The sequence below is a fragment of the Helicoverpa armigera genome, chromosome 4, assembly GCF_030705265.1.
Source record: "Helicoverpa armigera isolate CAAS_96S chromosome 4, ASM3070526v1, whole genome shotgun sequence".
NCBI lineage: Eukaryota > Metazoa > Arthropoda > Insecta > Lepidoptera > Noctuidae > Helicoverpa > Helicoverpa armigera.
In genome coordinates, this window is record NC_087123.1 from 2,371,895 (window position 1) to 2,387,647 (window position 15,753).

At 34.0% G+C, this 15,753-nt stretch overlaps 1 protein-coding gene across 1 annotated transcript in view; it reads left to right on the plus strand.

Moving 5' to 3' along the window:
• The first annotated feature begins 12,456 nt into the window (after positions 1-12,456).
• The window catches only part of LOC110370505 (uncharacterized), a 131,359-nt gene continuing 128,062 nt past the window's right edge, over positions 12,457-15,753 (plus strand). Inside the window, exon 1 of the mRNA XM_064034184.1 lies at positions 12,457-12,554. Coding sequence (XP_063890254.1) covers positions 12,542-12,554 — 13 coding nt within the window. The 5' untranslated portion in view covers positions 12,457-12,541. The remainder of the gene's footprint in view (positions 12,555-15,753) is intronic.

Consider the following 15,753-nt stretch of genomic DNA (forward strand, 5'->3'; position numbering starts at 1 on the left):
AACAAGACTGTTCATCTTGTAACAAACAGTTACTTACCACAACACAGCCAGCCTTTGCTCAGCTTGAGCCTTTTATTCCTTAGTTTGTTTGTTTTTTTTTTTACTTTATTCTTACTGTACATGCAAGCGGTCGCAAATCCGATTTGTGTATCTCAAGGCTTTGAATCGGACCACTAGCGTTTTAGTTTTAGATAAAAATGTTCGGTTAAGCTCGATCGATATCCTGCGAGTGACTTAATCAGATCTAAGGAGGATTTATTTCTCTTTACTGGGAGATAGTGGCAATTAGTTTTCGTTGCTTTTTGTTGGAGTTTATTATTGTTGTGTGAAGATTGATTGGAATGTGATGTGAGGAGTTACATAATTATGATTGGGTTGTTCAGGCCGATCTAAAATACTTGTATTTGCTTGAGTAGTTTTTTTTGCAAAACTTATCGTCGATACAGCCTATACATCCTCTGCTTGACAAAGGTGGATGAAAAAGAGGATGAAAAACATTAGGAAAGTGTAGTCCTAAAGTCTTAAAAAACTACCTTCTCGTGATATGGCATAGTCAGGCGGTTTCGCAGTGTCAACTTATTATGACCTAGTTTAAATTGAAAACGCATCAATCTTTCTTTTAAATAATAAAAATCTCAACTAACATACAAATACTTGTTACCCAAACTTCTTAAGTGACATAACACTTCATAGCTTTTTCTTCACAGTTTTTATTCCCAAATAATTCAAAAACTCAACTCGCGTACTGAGTCAAAATATTCTCAGATGACGTGACGAATGTCCTCGCAAGTTTCGCCACAAATAACGCAGCCACTTTTCCAATAAAAGTGCGAAACTTTTGTTACTGGTTGTACGTCATCACGAATCCATGGTATGTAGGTACAAACGAATCTTCGTGGATTTGTTTTACTCTTTCCTGATTTATGGTGGGAGGAATTTTCCCCCTATTTATAAGGGAAAGGCCCTAAGCCTTATTATTAACTCGTTTTATTTGTTCAATTTCCATTTACGAGTTTGATTATAAAGATACAAGGCCTTGTTTGTTGATTTCCTTGTGGAACGAAAGTTTTTATGTTCGTAACGAGAAACATACCTCATGTCAGACAGATGGAGTATCTTCTTTTTACTTGAAATTATTCTTGTATAGTTGTTAGAAGTTTCTCTGAAATAATGGTCGAATATGTCTTTCCAAGTTTTGGAGGTTAGGTCAAACAGTTTATTAGGTTTGTAGTAGAGTTTGTGTATTTCGGTATTAGTATAGTATACATTTTTTTTTAGTTAATAAGATCTTGTAGTATTTTTTTTGAATTGAACACAACAGGCAAAACCTCTTAAACTGATAAAACTCTGCCTGCTACTTCAGTAAATCCGGCGTAATTTTAAACATAATAAGAACCCAATTTATACAACCCAATACATAATTTACAAAGTAGGTTCACTTAACCACTTCGCCGTCATTGGTCAGAGAAAGTTCAAAAAGAATTGCTTGTAAAATCCAAATATAAATTGGACAATTTAAATTCGATGTCGGAATGAGTGCGACATCCCTTTTGATTGGATATAAATGACCTCTCGATGTCAAATAGCCTCGAGGACATTTAATACGCGAACAGTGTACTTTATGTTCTACGTAGCTGCGAGTATTAATTAAATATACCATGCACGTAGGCATTTTATAATCGAAGCGAATTCGCATGAATATCACTAGGAAAAATTTCACATTTGTTAATTTTAATCTCATATAGAATTGGGAAATAAAAGCTTAGGTTACAAAATACTGAAAACAATTAGTTTTACAATAGGTAATTCGATTTAATTCCTTTACCAAAGAATAATTTAAAACTGTTTTTGTTTAGTTGCGTTTATTCATGTTTTTTTGAATATCTGACCACGTTTGCACTTTGCATTTGTACGGCATTACCTTTACGAAATAAAACAAAATACTGACAGATACCTACACTGATTGTTTTACAATTTTCGACACAATATACTCATCATAGTAAAGCTGACAATACTTATTACTTATTAAAACATACAAACCATTCAGAAATTATGCTAATTGGCAGCCATTACGAAAATTAAACCGAATATGGAATCAGGGAAGGCGCGAGTGCGCTAATCGTTATTAAATCGATATTAATGATCACTCGGATCGGTGTCAATTCATCGATACCCGAGGGAACTCGTGCACACACAGAAAATGCACGACGTAAAACTGGAACCATTTATTATTCGACGACGTGTGAAATACGTATGCGACTAGTGATGTGAGTATTCCAATTTTTTTGTTATTCGATTTTCGCGAAATGTTGTGAACTTGCCAATGTTGCGATTTCGTAACAAAAACAACAGAAAAGCCGTGTTTTTATATCAGTTTTGCTGCTGTGAACTGAAAGCCATATGTGAACAAAACGGTCCACGCAAAACAGAAAAATGCGAAAAAATGTACGACGTTCGGTGGTTTCGTGACAATTTTCAATAGTGTGTGCGTTTTTATTTACACATAAATAACTTAGAAGCAAAGTTTTGTTTATTTTCGTAGGCAGTTAAAAAACTTGGAATTGTGATCGATAGAAAAAAACTTGCTTACATCATCTTGCTTAAGTTCCTAAATGTCAAATTAATCATAAGATAGCAAAAATAAAACATAATCATAGACACAGTACATTCAAATTACAAGTAATTTATGCGAAATAACGCCCAACCATAGGTTCGCGGGTCATGAAAATCCAATTGACTCGCGACCCGCGATTGAAATCTATTATTGATAGCGAATTCAAAATGGCGACTATTCATTAGTCCCTCGATACGTGAGTTTTGTACGTATACGATTTGAATCGATTCTGATGACACGAATATTCGATTTCGTGTTTAATGAGAATCGAGTGATGTTTACATTATCGTTTTTGAAATTACGTATTAATGTAGTGCGCTTCAATTTTCGAGATAATAGAAAGGGTATTTGTTTGATTAGTTTGCTGGTTATCAAAATGCACGCGGTTTTGGTGAGCACGTGTGTATAATCAGCGGATTATCGGATTATGTAATTTTAATACTGCAAGCGAATACGCCAGTGTTATGCGTTTGTTTTGATGTACAAACATGGTTATCGCTGAAACAGGCTTAGCTGTTCTGTTACAATTTGTGTGCAAGCTCCAAGTCTTTTGTTAGCAACAAACGCGTTTACTCAATTATTCGAGCATTTTAGTTGTTATGCAGAGAGCAATCTAGCTTTACTCAAAATGAAATATAAACTGTTTTCTCCGTCTCAAAGTGAAGTTTTAATGCAAAAACTCACTCGCTAACTGGCTCAAAAATATAAAACTCTTCAGTTCAAAAATGCACAAAGAACTTTTGAAAAAAACTGTTTTCGAGCGCAAAATAAGCTCATATATTTTCAAACAATGTACAAATCTTTCAGTTCCGACAAACTGGCGCTTTAACTCGACAAGTTTGAGGCAGGTGGCGCCACCGGCGTGCCCGGAAGTGGCGGTAACAGCCTACTTCCGCCACGTAAACGCCTCGGGCTCACACCTTGTTATTTTGTACTGTATGGGAATTAGGCCTCTTTTGTTTTGTTTTCAAATAATGGTAACTGAAGGTGTTGAGTTGGTGAAGGAGCTTGATTAATGAAAGACAAGAATTAATGGTGACATAAGATGAATGCAGAATTTTCAAAGTACAGAACGGTTTTTACTAATCTTCCTGGGTCTATAATGGAACAAACAATTATTTTAAGATAAATACTTATATTCACCAATGCTGATGCTATCCTCTTTATTATTTATTTGAATAGGAATAGTGTAACAGTCCATATAATTTATTAGCTTAACCTCGTCTGTAGATCAGAACCATCAACGCTGGCTTATATGCTTTTCACCTACAATACCATTATATTTTATCTTCTAAACTTTAAGAAGGCTGTAAACATTCACATAAGTTGAGTTATAAATTTTATGATAGTTATAAGAGTACCCGTACACTGCAAACTTTTAGTCGGTCGATAGTGTGTATGGATTCATTTTGAAGATGAATGGTAGTACGCACATTACTAAGATCATGTATTTAGCTGACTGACAAACTTGATTGGAATCAAGATATTCTTAAAAAAAATAGCCATGACGACAGGGCTAAAAATAGTGATTCTAATTAGTCCACATTTTAGGTTTGCAAAAAATATTGGATACGTATTTTTATTTAATATTTCTTAAGATATAAAGCAACAAAGATTAAGAGGGGTTCGTGACGTCAGTTCGTCTACGTATTTGTACTTTAAAGTGACGTAACACAAAATTCAGTCGTGTTGTATCTTCGTTGTTAATTGTTTTTGAGAGAAGATAAAAAATGCGTGTCCATTATTTTAGGGTAATTTAAAAGACGGACTAATTACTTTTTTCATTCATCATACCTATGTTTGCCTAGCATCGGGTCAACTGTCGGCCAACTGTTTAATCTGCAGTGTGTACCCTCTAACTTGCTCTCAAATAATATTTTTATAACTCTCATATTTAAATCATACGTATGAATGCACTTTGAGATTCACGTACGACGATATCTTTTTATTGTGTTTTTTACTATCCGTTAAGTGTGGTTTCGCGGCCAAAACTGAAAACCGTAAACCAGGAATGGGGTTGCGGTTATTTCTATTGTTCTGAACCGGTTTATTTTATTGCTAGCTTGCGCCAGTGGTTTCACTTGCGTGCTGTGGTAATTAATCCGCGAACCCGGGTTAAAAAGTAGCCTTCTAAAAGAGAAGATGTTATTATTCGTTCTTGATTAGAATGTAAATGATTTAGGTTCAACGAAAGCCTAACCGTCTTACCACAAAAACTTTTAAACGTCAGTTTATGCCCTGTCTAAAAAAATGTCAAATTATGACGTTGACATATGGTTCATTTTGCAGCCAAAATTTTATTAGACAAGTGTAAAACAGGGTTTAAAGTTTTTGTAGTAAGGCCCTAAATGTCTTTTTTCTTGAAGGAATTATTTACTTTCAAAACTAATTTCTGTCGATTTCGACTTTATATCATTGTTAACGGCACAGTATACTAAATCTATCAGAATTAACTCCTATTGAACATGTCAGCACCCATAAAATACAGCCAGTCTTTAACTACAGTTCAAAGTTCACTTTAAATCTTGACCAGTAAGATCGGACATTTAAAATTAATACTCGGACGCAGTACCGATTTATAATGGCTGAACTTAGAAGAGGTGAACGACCTTTTGACAGCGTGAATGTTTTATTACGAAGCGAAGTTGCGATGCGCTTAAGGGTTCAAAGATTATTGGGGTTTAAAATTTATAATACTTCGTAAGTAGTTAAGTATTAAGGTTTGATTACGAACAGATTGGGATTAAATTGGGAATTCGTAATGCGTCTGGTTTGTTTTTGGATGTTGAAATAATACCATATTGTTGTTATTTTTTCTGCTTCATTGGAACAACTCGAATTTTGTCATTCTAAACATCAATGTGAAAAACATCTTAATTCTTATTATATTAATTCTTAAGGCGGTTAGGGTAACTGGTTCACTGAACTTTAATGTACTTTTAAAGTGAAAAATTACAATTTAATTTCACGTGACTACTCTACATATTTTAATCCATTCATCACTTTGTATAATTTTATACAGAGTAAAATAAAACAGTAGAGCATAATATGAGTTAGCAGCACCTAATATTTAAGTTCACCATCATACGATCAACTGAGCACACCTAATCTAAGCGACTAAACTTTCTACGGATCAGAAAGAATCGATATAACATTCGTGCGCCTTTCGTGATTTCTCGCAATATGCAAAATTTCATTCTAGAATTTTCGAAAAGTTTCAAATAAGCGTTTCTCGTCTTGCCACGGTTTCCCGCTCACAGTCCGTCAATTTGAAGGCGTAGTGTGAACTTCTAGTTCTAGAACTTTCCACAAAGAATAACTTCTCACACAGGATTCTTAAAAGCTTTCTATTGATTCATTTTAGAGGCATTCTTTTGGTGTTGAACTTGTTTTAATAGTTTCTTTAAAATGGGTATTTTTAGACTAAAGGTTACACTTAATATGAACAGTCCAATTGCTCATTCCAGAAATCCAAATCTTCATGCAAGATAAACTCCTTGATGACTCTGTAAATCAAATAGGTTTTTTTTATTTTCTTTAGCAGTTTAATACTGCAGGCACTTTATTTCAAGAGCCCCTTGCTCCTAAAAAACCAATGACTCCCTTAATCTTTTGTTTCCAAATGCAATACCAAAAATACAAACAACATCTGATGACGATGCCATTGTATAAAGAATTCAATATAAGTAACATTCCAAGGAACCGATTACAGTACTTATTTTGTACGGCAAGCAATTTACTACTTCACAATGCAATCCCGTTCCTCTTGAGCGGGCCTGATGGACAAGGCGCTCGAAATACGAACAATCCGAATGCCTGGAAATGTCGGATTGATATCTGTGAACCGATTTTATTTGAAAGAAAGACTAAACTTTATTTTGAGTTGCATTATAAATACTTTTTTAGGAACAAAATATTATTTTTGGATAACCATTTACATACACATAACCTCTTTTTGTAAGGCACAAAGATACAAAGTTGCATTTATAAAAGACTAGAAGTAAAGCCAAAACAGGTTAGAAAAAAGCCAAGCAGATGACATGGCAATTAAATTAAAAAGTACGGTTTTCGTAATTGAATTTAAAAGTTCAGATTTTGATTTCAAAGCATCACAAAGTATTTAAAAAAGAAATCGAAACAAAAATCCATCAACAAATACAAGGTACATATAAATTGAATGCGTGAATGGCAGTGTTTTCGGAAACGAGGTTTCACGGTGAAGCCGCGACGCTGTTAGTGTAGGCAGGTTTGTGAAGCCGCAGTGACCGAGCGCCGATCGAACTGTTGCCAGCAGTATTGTGAGAAGTGTACCCATGTATGTAGTTAAGTTGTTGGTAATTAAATTCTTTGCACTTATGAGGTATTTAAGTACTCATGGTAGTGTGAGAAGTTACACGAAACTAAGTTGAGGAAGTCCTTAGTTTCTCACCAACTTAAAATTTTAATTTTTTTATTTAATTTTAATTTAATTTAATAAATTTTAATTTAATTCAAATTTTAATAATTATTAGAGGTGTTAAGTAGCTTCCGAATTAAAATAATGTAACAACTCAGTAACAGTATCAAATCAAAATGGGTTCATCCGTTCGGGAGCAGCTACGATACGTCAAACTTATAACACTCCATCGTTTTCACATCAGAAGTAAGAGACGTCTAATTATAGAATTTAATATATTAAGTTGTAGAAACTACGATGTAATAGAATAGAATTAATAAGTAGGTGCATATTATTTATTTAAATGATATGAGATTATTTACTTGTATATGTATTTCAATATGCCACCTTCAATAACCTAAATACCACAACACATTTTCAATTTATCTTCCCACACAAAATATCTTCTTCACTACCGCTTTTTCTATGATTGTATTTAGTGGGAATCCGCAAAAACTGTCGTTATAACCGAGTTAATATACCACTCACGTATGAAACTTATTAGTTGCTACAAGCCAACTGATAATGTATCTTTAAGTGAGGAAGAAAATATTGCGTTACTTCTTCTTCTGTGTGTCATCAGGTCGGAACTGTATTGTTTTTTTTGGATAAGTGATAAATAATTATGTGGTAGTAAAAGATATATGTATGTGTAGTTTGTTGATGGTAAGTAGATAGGTCGTTAGGTATTTATTGAATCAACAAATTATCCTAGGTACTTTGATAAAAGACAAATGCTATTTTGTTTTTTCAAATATTATGATTAGGTAAATACTTCAATAATTTAGTTGAGTTATGATTACGATTTCAAACATAAGCCTCATCTCTCACTCATCATGCAAGAAGCGCTAAACACATTGGGATGAAATTTCACATATCGACAGATGATGATTTTTCCCTCGGATTGCGAACGGTATCTGAAAAATCTAGTATCTTACACGTAAAACAAAGATTAATATAAAATTAACCTCACACAACACACACAAAATCTAAAATCTCCTCAAAACATAAAATTAAAACAATACAAAATACAAAAACATTTTCGCAACTGGTACCAAAGTGGCAGTACCACCCGGCACCCAGTATATGTAGTACCATAAGTTTTAAGTTGCAACTTGTAACATTTTACTTAAGTTGCGTACAAGCTGGCTGTAATGAGACTACGTGATAGTTTTGGTTAATATTTGTATTTTGTATTTGTATTTGTATTCGTGTGTTTTGGAGATAAATTTTAATATTTTTTGGCTAATGAGTTTGATGCTAATTAGGGTTATGTTTTTTATTTTTAATTAAAGGGTGTGTGTGAAAAGGTTACCTTTATCATTTAAAAAAGTAAGCAATATTAACGAAAAAAATAATATGTTTTTGGCTTTAAATTATGTAGAGAAGTAGCGAAATGGAAAGAATATTTTTCACAGCTTTTCTGATGCACAGAATTTATAATCGACCCTTACTAATCCGATTTCCTTTCCTAGAACCAGCATATCGAAATAAAAACCCCAAGCTTAACCGACGTACAGAAAAAACGGTTGGTCTATGTGCGAATCATGTCTCCTGTAATTAGACGATACATTTTCGGTGGAACACATTAACCTAAATGGCCACATTTTTTTGTCCCTTTCCTTCGAAGAGAGGAAAAAACATAGACTGCTTGCTTAGTGGTGAAAGCTGTGGGTGTAGCGGATAGCGGATATTGGATATTGAATTGAAGAGATAAAATACTGGTTGGCAGATAAAATTATAATATTATTCTGCAATTAACTGGTAGTTTCCCGATGATATAAACACGCCCAGAGAAAAATGGTTTTCACACCCTTTCCATGGTAAAATCTTTACCATATCAGCGTAATAACAACGAGCAAACTTATGTTCCCATTTATATTTTAGCTAGGATTCTTTAAAGCTTCAATAAGTTAAAGAACCTTCCACCATTTATACAATAAATATTTCACGTTATAATGTACAAATAGAAATAATGAAATCGCTCTCTGCACTATGTCCGCAGCCCTTTTGACTTAGCTAATGGTAAAATTAAATTGAATTTTTGCGGCACACTGTACACAATGAAATGATAACAATCATGTTTCTTGTTTCAACAGAAACATTTAAAAATTGGGTGCACGAATTTTTGGCTGTGTTTTTTATATAAATAAGCGGAAATTACATCGTGGTATCCCGGGGATACACACATACATATGGTCGCCTTGTGAGTACATGTTACCCACACATTCATATTAGATAGGTAGTGGTAATGTAGATTAATTTGTCCTAGGTTTTTGGTATAATAATAATTATTAATCTAATTAAATTAGGTACGGATCATTTTTTTTCCTTTTTTTATGAATCTGAGTATTTCTTTTTGTTAACGCTATGGTTCGTGTGTATTTCGGTTCCCGTTTACTTATATTTTCCAAATCTCTCCTTTACCTTATATTTCTTCCTAAAACTACCCCAACATGTGCTTCTTCCCATTCCTCCAAATGACCAAAGTTTTGCCTATCCATTCCCCTATCTGGGTACCTACCTACCTATCCCTATATATCACTAGCCCATAGTTCCGACGCACGGCGCACAAACGCAACACAAATTAAATCGGCTACTTGGATTACCAGGGTAAATGGTCCAATTAGTGTTTCGGTGGGTCGTCGGCTCGGAGTCAAGACAAACGAGATTGCCTGCTACGGCCACCTGCTTCGCTGTTTACGAAATGGAATTTTGTACCGTCTTGATTGTGGTCCGCTCTATTTAAGTTGTGACCGGCCGACAATTGGGCGTCTCACCCTAAAATCAGGAATGAATAGAGCCATTTTGTTGTTGTTGCTGTGCTTAGGAAGTGTGGTAATTCTTTTTGGATGATAATTGTTTTTACGATCGTTTATTCTGTTAGAAAGATAGGGATAATGGTTTCTATCAAAAAAGGTCTGTTTGTTGGTTTCCGTCTAATCATACAAAAAATATGCTATGACACATCATGGAAGGACCAAATTTATCCTGTAACAATACAGAAATAACAACTGGCTCCAATAATACGTACATATGTTATCACGTTTCAAAACAAAACACAAGCACTTAAAAGTAAAACAAACACCACTCAACGTGCCATCGGAAAACTATTGAACTAACAAAGCGCAAATTTAATGCTCCTGGTTTTATCACAATGCAATGAAATGACATAATTGAAAAGCCTATTTGGCGGAAAATTTCCAATGTATGCAATGGTAATTTGCATCGCACATTAGTTCATGGTAAAGGCTCCTAAAATGGTATAATTCTCGCATTATGATCAACCACAATTTTGATACTTTACGAGGATTTAGGAAGCTTATAGTGCTTGCGAGTATTTCGGTGGAAGATTTACGTCATTCGGGAAGTTTGTTAGTATGTACTGCGGGAAGTTTTGTTAACATGGAAAATACAGGTTTGGTTTCGGACGATTCGAACCCTACACTCCGCTTTGTTGTGGTAGGCGGTGAAACAAACCTGATGATGACAGTAACTGATACTTTCAACTCTAACACACCTCGATAGAGCGTTCGTGTCGTTTGATTGCCGCCTAGGTGCTTATACCGCTAAAGACAGCTAAATTAAATAAACAATTCTTAAAGTAAAAAGGATTATTTAGGTTGTATGTTCATTTACGTATCGAGAATGTAAACTTGCAAAACTCACACTCAGCTGGTATCCTGTGGTATTTGCCATCGTTACCATAACTGGGAAACAAACCTAGTACCATCATCAAATAAAGACAAAGTTACTATTTTGTGTAAGGAAATATTGTAAGTTAGCAATTGTATCAACCGAGTTTTCAATCTAAGTCTGATTAGATTCATTCATGCATCAAAAAGCGATGACAGAAAGCACAGCAAAACGTCGTACGTTACGATTTTGAAATAATTTATCCAACGTTCGTACTAACGATCTTTTGGACTTTCAGGCGATTTGGGGCGCCCCATATTTCATACGAACTGTGATTTGTTTACAGAATTTTAAATATCAAGGACTAAGTTTTTTGACGTTAAAGTAAAGAAGTTTATTTTTTATATAATTTCATTAGATCAGACATTAATTAATGAAGACCACAAAAGTCAAAGAGACGGTCTTTAACGACACTTTTTACTCAAATATAAATAAATAAAATTGAGTCGTAGAAACACGTAATTATCATCCCTCTAAGGTAGGTTTTAAGAGCAACCTACGTTTTGGTACGAGTCGGCAGCTCGTTTCCAAAACTTCCCTTTACTCATTCGAATTTTATTTAGGGTCAGTACATTATCTTCTTCCATACTTTTCCATCTAATATTATTTCATACGTAACATCTTTTCTAGCCATACTTTTTTCAACAAAATCTTTCCGTTATATCATAGAAATACGTAACAAAGCAGAAATAAAACGCATTACACAAGCTCAGTCCACATGTGGCGACCACACTTCTACAAAACAGCGATAAGATTGTTTAGAAGTGGCTTTGTAATTCTAACAATTTGTGGTGCAACTTTTGGCTTCACGACATTTGTACATCACTTTCTAAAACAAATTATTCAAGAACAGATCGAACCATTCATTTTTAAATCTTCAATCCTTCTCCCTCGTGTTTTTTTCCTAGAAAAAAGCTTTAAAGTGCAAAACCCTAAAGAAAAAAACAGACTCGACGCAATCACCCGTTAGTCAATACACGTCACTACATTCCGAAACTTCACTTTCAAAAACAAACGAGCATCACACTCACACACACATACACGTACACACACACATTGTCAGAGCTGCCAGTAATTACCCGGAGCTAAATGACTAAAGACATCTGTCGACAAGTTGGCAGTGTCACACACAGTTCTTTGGTTCAAACGTCGGCAATTGGCAAGTTCGGGCTTGTACAAAGATTAGCTTAGTTGGCATAATGCCATTGTGACGTTTGACCTGTATGTATTGAGCTGTGTGCACCGGGCTAGCTGTGCAGGGACTAACATTTGACATACATTTAGATCGGTGTTACCAGATCAAAGTATTAAAATCAATTAAAAATAATGAGATGTTGTTGTTGTTCAAAGACTTGGTGTACCCCAAAAAGTAACAAATCTGTGTATACGCCATTTTATAGTCAAAGTCAAAGTATTTTTTTTTAATTCAAATAAGTCTATGACAGCTTTTTCGAAAGGTCAATCACGTTTCACGGTTCCAAAAAATTGGTCTCATGAATAAGAACCGGCACGAAACACACGAAATTTTATCGTAATTGTAAAGACAAAAATAATGTATACAATTTGAGGAGTATCAGTATGACTAGTAAAACTTATTTAAAACACATTTCCTTGACTTTTAAACTCCCGTTTTTCTAACTTAATGGCTTAAAATGACAACACAGAACCAAAGCTGGCAGCGCTGATCTGAACAGATTGCTCGGTCGAACTATATTGAGCTGTGTAGTGCTTAGGACAGAACCGTTGACCTACATCCAAGGAGGTTTGATAGTGAATTGGGATCTCGTTGGAGAATTATGAGAAAGAAAGGTAAGTAGGTTTCTCAAAGGAGTCTGTCTGGCCTTGGTTTTATTGTGGGGAAGAATTGTTTGTCCTACTCTTTATGTAGATAGGTAATTTTCTTGACAATGCAGATGAATAAAATCAGGTACACATTTTATTCTATTCTATAGTATACCTGTAGGTATTGTCAAGATTTTTTTAGTGAAAACCTTTAGTGCTTATGTGTAACGATTCTCGCTATAAAAGTAAAACAAATTAAGACCTTTGAAAGGAGTCAAAGATATTTGTAATCACAAAATTGTTTACGATATTCAAATAAAATATTTATTAAATGAATAACAGAATCAAGCTCTCAGCCATTTCCAATGGCATTTACATACTTCACGGTGTGATGAATTTAAATTACAAAAAATACATTTACATTTTTGTTGAAACTATTTCAATATTCACATAGGTATTATTAATATTTTCATTTCTTTATGATAACTTCTTTGAATTTCATTAAACAAAATGAAATGTCTGTATAAACCGAAAGTAGCGTTGAACTTTGGAAAAATATTCGCCAAAGAAAAACTTGAGCTCTAAGTAATATTACAGTTGAGTTAAACAAACGCTGAATATTCACAGATTTTAACTAACAATTTCTTCGTAGCTTTATATGAAATATCTTCAGTATGAATTTAAAAATTTAATTTATTTACAAGTTTAAAATTTTAATTTTTGATTATTATTATTCTAATTGAGAGACAATCATAAAACTTCATTCTTTAAGAAGATTTCTCTGTGTAATATTTAGAAATTAATAAATAACGTTATGTGTTTTGAGCGAACAGCTCTGCCAATATACCGTGCCGTATACTCTATTGCAAATGCAATAGAGTTCATTTTTACATACAATAGATCACACAACTTCCGTCACAATAGCGTTTAACTTTTATACTACTTGAAAACTAATGCAAGTTACCAAAAAAAAACAAATTCTTTGATAACCTCAAAGGAAGATGGGTGTATAGCATAGCTATCATACATTAACCTAACCAGTTAAGTTGAACCATCGCGCTCTCTGACCGCAGTTAGTGCGGCTAGGACAATTATCGAGTCTAAACCCCGGGCATTAATAACGAAGATAGTCATGCACTTGACTTGTGGTTAAACTATTGCTTAATACTGTCAGATGCAGGGCTATAGATCTGTGGGGTTTTAGAAAAAATCCTAATATTTTTTCTACTCTATTACATGGTTTGGTTTTGGTTGTGAATTATTAAGGCGTTAGAAAATATTTCCAGTACTTATTATAACCGGGGTTGTGGGATTGTTTGAAAGAGTTAGCGCGGCTCTTATATATGAAGGCTCCATAAGGAACATGGTGGTTTTTAGTCTGTAAGAGTCTGATACTCCCTCAAGCTGCACCCATATTTATTAGGATCATTTTTGATGACTGAGCGATAACAAAAAAGGACTTACGATTTATAAACTTCATACAGTACTTTCTATAAACGGGTCTTACATATATGACCTGCAAATAGCTCTAGATTCTAGAAGGTGGTTTTATTAATTTAAAATGTAATAGTTCTCATCTCATAACTAATTTAAACTTCCTTAATTTGACCCAGGTTTTATGATATTAAAAAATGGATATTAAACTTGATTTAATAATAAGACAGTAGATGTGCAGTTAAAAAAGATCAGGAGAAATTTTGACTTTAAAATAGGTAATGGCTAAAATAGGTATATAGTTTCAAAAATGTGAGTATCTATCGGTAGCACTTTTATTACCATAACGTGGTCTTTACTGCATCATACGTTACCGGGAGCTGACCCGGATAGAGCAATATTGTTTTATGTCACAACTCAACGACCGATGCATATCAATTCAATTTATCCGCCGCTTTTAACATATCGTCGGATCATCTTTGTGTTGCATTTACAAGATTATTGTGAAAGATGTTTATGAAATTAGGTATGTTTATTTGTGAAAAAAAACACCAGTAACCCTGAAAAAGTGCAACACATCTTAAAAATGGCACATCGGTAGCAATCGTTAGTTTTATATCGTATAAAAGACATAATAGAGATGTTCTGCATCAGTAAAGCATTGACATCTAGGAAAATATGTTTTACGAAGTACCTATAGATTTTTATGTAATTGATCAGCCAGCAAATGCTTTCTCACAATGATATTCCTTTTTAAATTACTATCAAAACTTAAAACGTTACTTACATAAGTCTTTAACCCAACCATACTTACCCAACGTGTATTTTCGCCGAAATTTCGAAAAAAACTCGTACCTAATAGTATGCGAGGCACGATATCGCCCGAATGTTATGCTTGGTCAAATAAATTAAAATTCCCGTTGCAAGTGGCGAGTGAAATCGTGAGGAAACTGCCGTCAACGTGTTTTTTGCCCCAAAATTTTATTTAAAACGAAACAGCATTATTTTTTGTGAATGCGTGCAAATTATTTCGCGTTCTCTTGCTTTATTGTACATTCAATTCAGTTACGGGTTGAAAAGTTGAGTTATTTATTTTTATTTTGTTGTCACAGCCTTTTTATAGTCCCATTGCTGGGTGCAGGCCTCCTCTCACACGGAGAAGAATTGAGCGTTAGTCACCACGCTTGCTCAATGTGGATTGGTGATTCCAGGATTCCTGAAGAGGTTTTCCTTCTTCTTGTAGTCACCCATTGGTGTCCAAGACTCAATTAAATTGGTATTTATAAATTGGTGTCTATCAAAGTACATACAAACTAAGAAAAGTTTAATTGGTACTTGCTTGACCTAACACTAGGCCACCACGATTTTTATTATTAAAAGATGTTTTTGAGGCCTAATAGTTTCAGTTTCCCAGGTAATAGATTAATTTTCAGTTGTAAAAGAAGATATTTTTGAGCGACTATTATTAGATTCAATTATGTAAAGACAACAACATCCCATTTAAAAATAGGCTTTAATAATGATTACTTACTTACCTCAGAAAGCAAAGGTCAAGACGGTTAAAAATCTAATATAAATTTAATTTTAGGTTCAGTAGTTTCAAAGTATACTTAGAAGTTATTACGTTATATATTTGTGTACCATTTCTTACTACAAGAATACTTTTTCTCGTAGCCTCAGGCTACGAAAAATTCATAGTCGTTCTCGTAGCAAGTCTACGAGAATGCTACGACAAGAGAACGCTACGACAAGCCTACGAGATCCCATACTAAAAAAAACACAATTTAATAAC